We start from the raw sequence: 1340 nt of genomic DNA, 5'->3' as shown, positions 1-1340 counted from the left end.
GCTGTGATATATGCATTAACTGCATGCGATAGATAACGGCAGCATTTTGATAGCCTGAGCAAGGCTGGAATGGCCAAGTTATCCAGAATAAGCTTCTGGATGTCTAGCGGTATATGCAGGAGAATGTTTGTTGGATACTCGAAGGTGGCATTCTCTGGAACTATGGTTGCTCAAAACGATAACAAATGAAGATGACAAAGTAGCGACATACTAGTTTTCAAACGATAAAGGTCTGCCAACTCACAGATGTGAGATTGGATCGTCTTGAACTGCTCAGGGTTCGTCTGACCAAACTGTACCAGTTGCTCTGATGTCATTTGCCAGAGAAACGATGGTGGATTAGATAAAGTTGCTTGAGCTGAGGAAACCGACTCTCGGCCCTTTGCAACTGAATCACTGAAAAATGTACGAAGAGCAGGTCCATCTACGAACAAGGGCATGGATGCTAATAACAAGAAATCAACATATAAAGGTCAACGAATTGGAAATCAACACACATAATTCAGTTGGTGAGCCGGGATCTGACATAGAAGGTGAGGAAATTGTTACGAGTCCTCTGAGTTTACGAAGAGACTCGTTTATTACCTGGGATCTCGAGACTTTTTTCAGCGCGGTAACACTGAAATTTGACTTTCTCCCACGAAAATGATTTCTTCCCACAGTTGAACGCCTCATCCTCCTCATTGTATTTTCTAGTCAAATCTACCAAATCATTGCTTAACACTTGCTTTTAGCACCCTAAGCATATGAATAGTGATGCCTCTGCTCTCTCTTTACTCAAATTATTTGCTAGCCCTGTTCTTGCAAGCTTCCTCAACATTTCCACAGTATTATCAACCCCATTCAATTATATTTCTTTATATTCAATGTATAACAATCAACCAAGGCCTCAACCTTTTCATAAACAGTTTTGTTGATCATATTCAGGGAGTTTGGGAGTATCCGAAGAAGCCCACATGCATGCCAAACAGATGAGATTAAGGTGCTGAGCGATTGTGAGCATAAATTCAAAAAGGCAAATATACAATTTGACTTACCTCCATGAGGCCTCAACCATTTCACAGACGGTTTGGTGGACCGTTTTCAGGGAGTCTGGGGGTATCCAAACGAGCCCATGTGCATGCCAAATGGACCAGATTAAGGTACTGGAGCTTGTGAGCATATGTGCAAAAAAGCGAATATACAAAGTGACTTACCTCCACAAGGCCTTAACCATTTTGAAAGCGGTTTTGTGGACCATTTTCATGGAGTTTGGGGGTATCCGAACGAGCCCACGCGCACGCCAAACGGACCAGAATGAGGCACTGAGAGCTTGTGAGGATATGTGCAAAAAAGCGAAT

The 1340-nt window shown here is 42.6% G+C and overlaps 1 protein-coding gene across 1 annotated transcript; it reads right to left on the bottom strand.

Annotated features, from left to right (window-relative positions):
- Nucleotides 1-843: 843 nt before the first annotated feature.
- Nucleotides 844-1246, bottom strand: LACBIDRAFT_305605 (small secreted protein; the record flags this gene model as incomplete). The annotated part of the gene is made up of 3 exons (XM_001874644.1): nucleotides 844-985; nucleotides 1038-1145; nucleotides 1197-1246. 3 exons carry the CDS (start codon nucleotides 1244-1246, stop codon nucleotides 844-846), a joined length of 300 nt encoding a protein of 99 aa, XP_001874679.1.
- Nucleotides 1247-1340: the final 94 nt, after the last annotated feature.

Source organism: Laccaria bicolor, genomic scaffold, assembly GCF_000143565.1.
Source record: "Laccaria bicolor S238N-H82 LACBIscaffold_2 genomic scaffold, whole genome shotgun sequence".
NCBI lineage: Eukaryota > Fungi > Basidiomycota > Agaricomycetes > Agaricales > Hydnangiaceae > Laccaria > Laccaria bicolor.
Note: the sequence above shows the minus strand (reverse complement) of the source record. Positions and strands in the feature narration are given on the sequence as shown.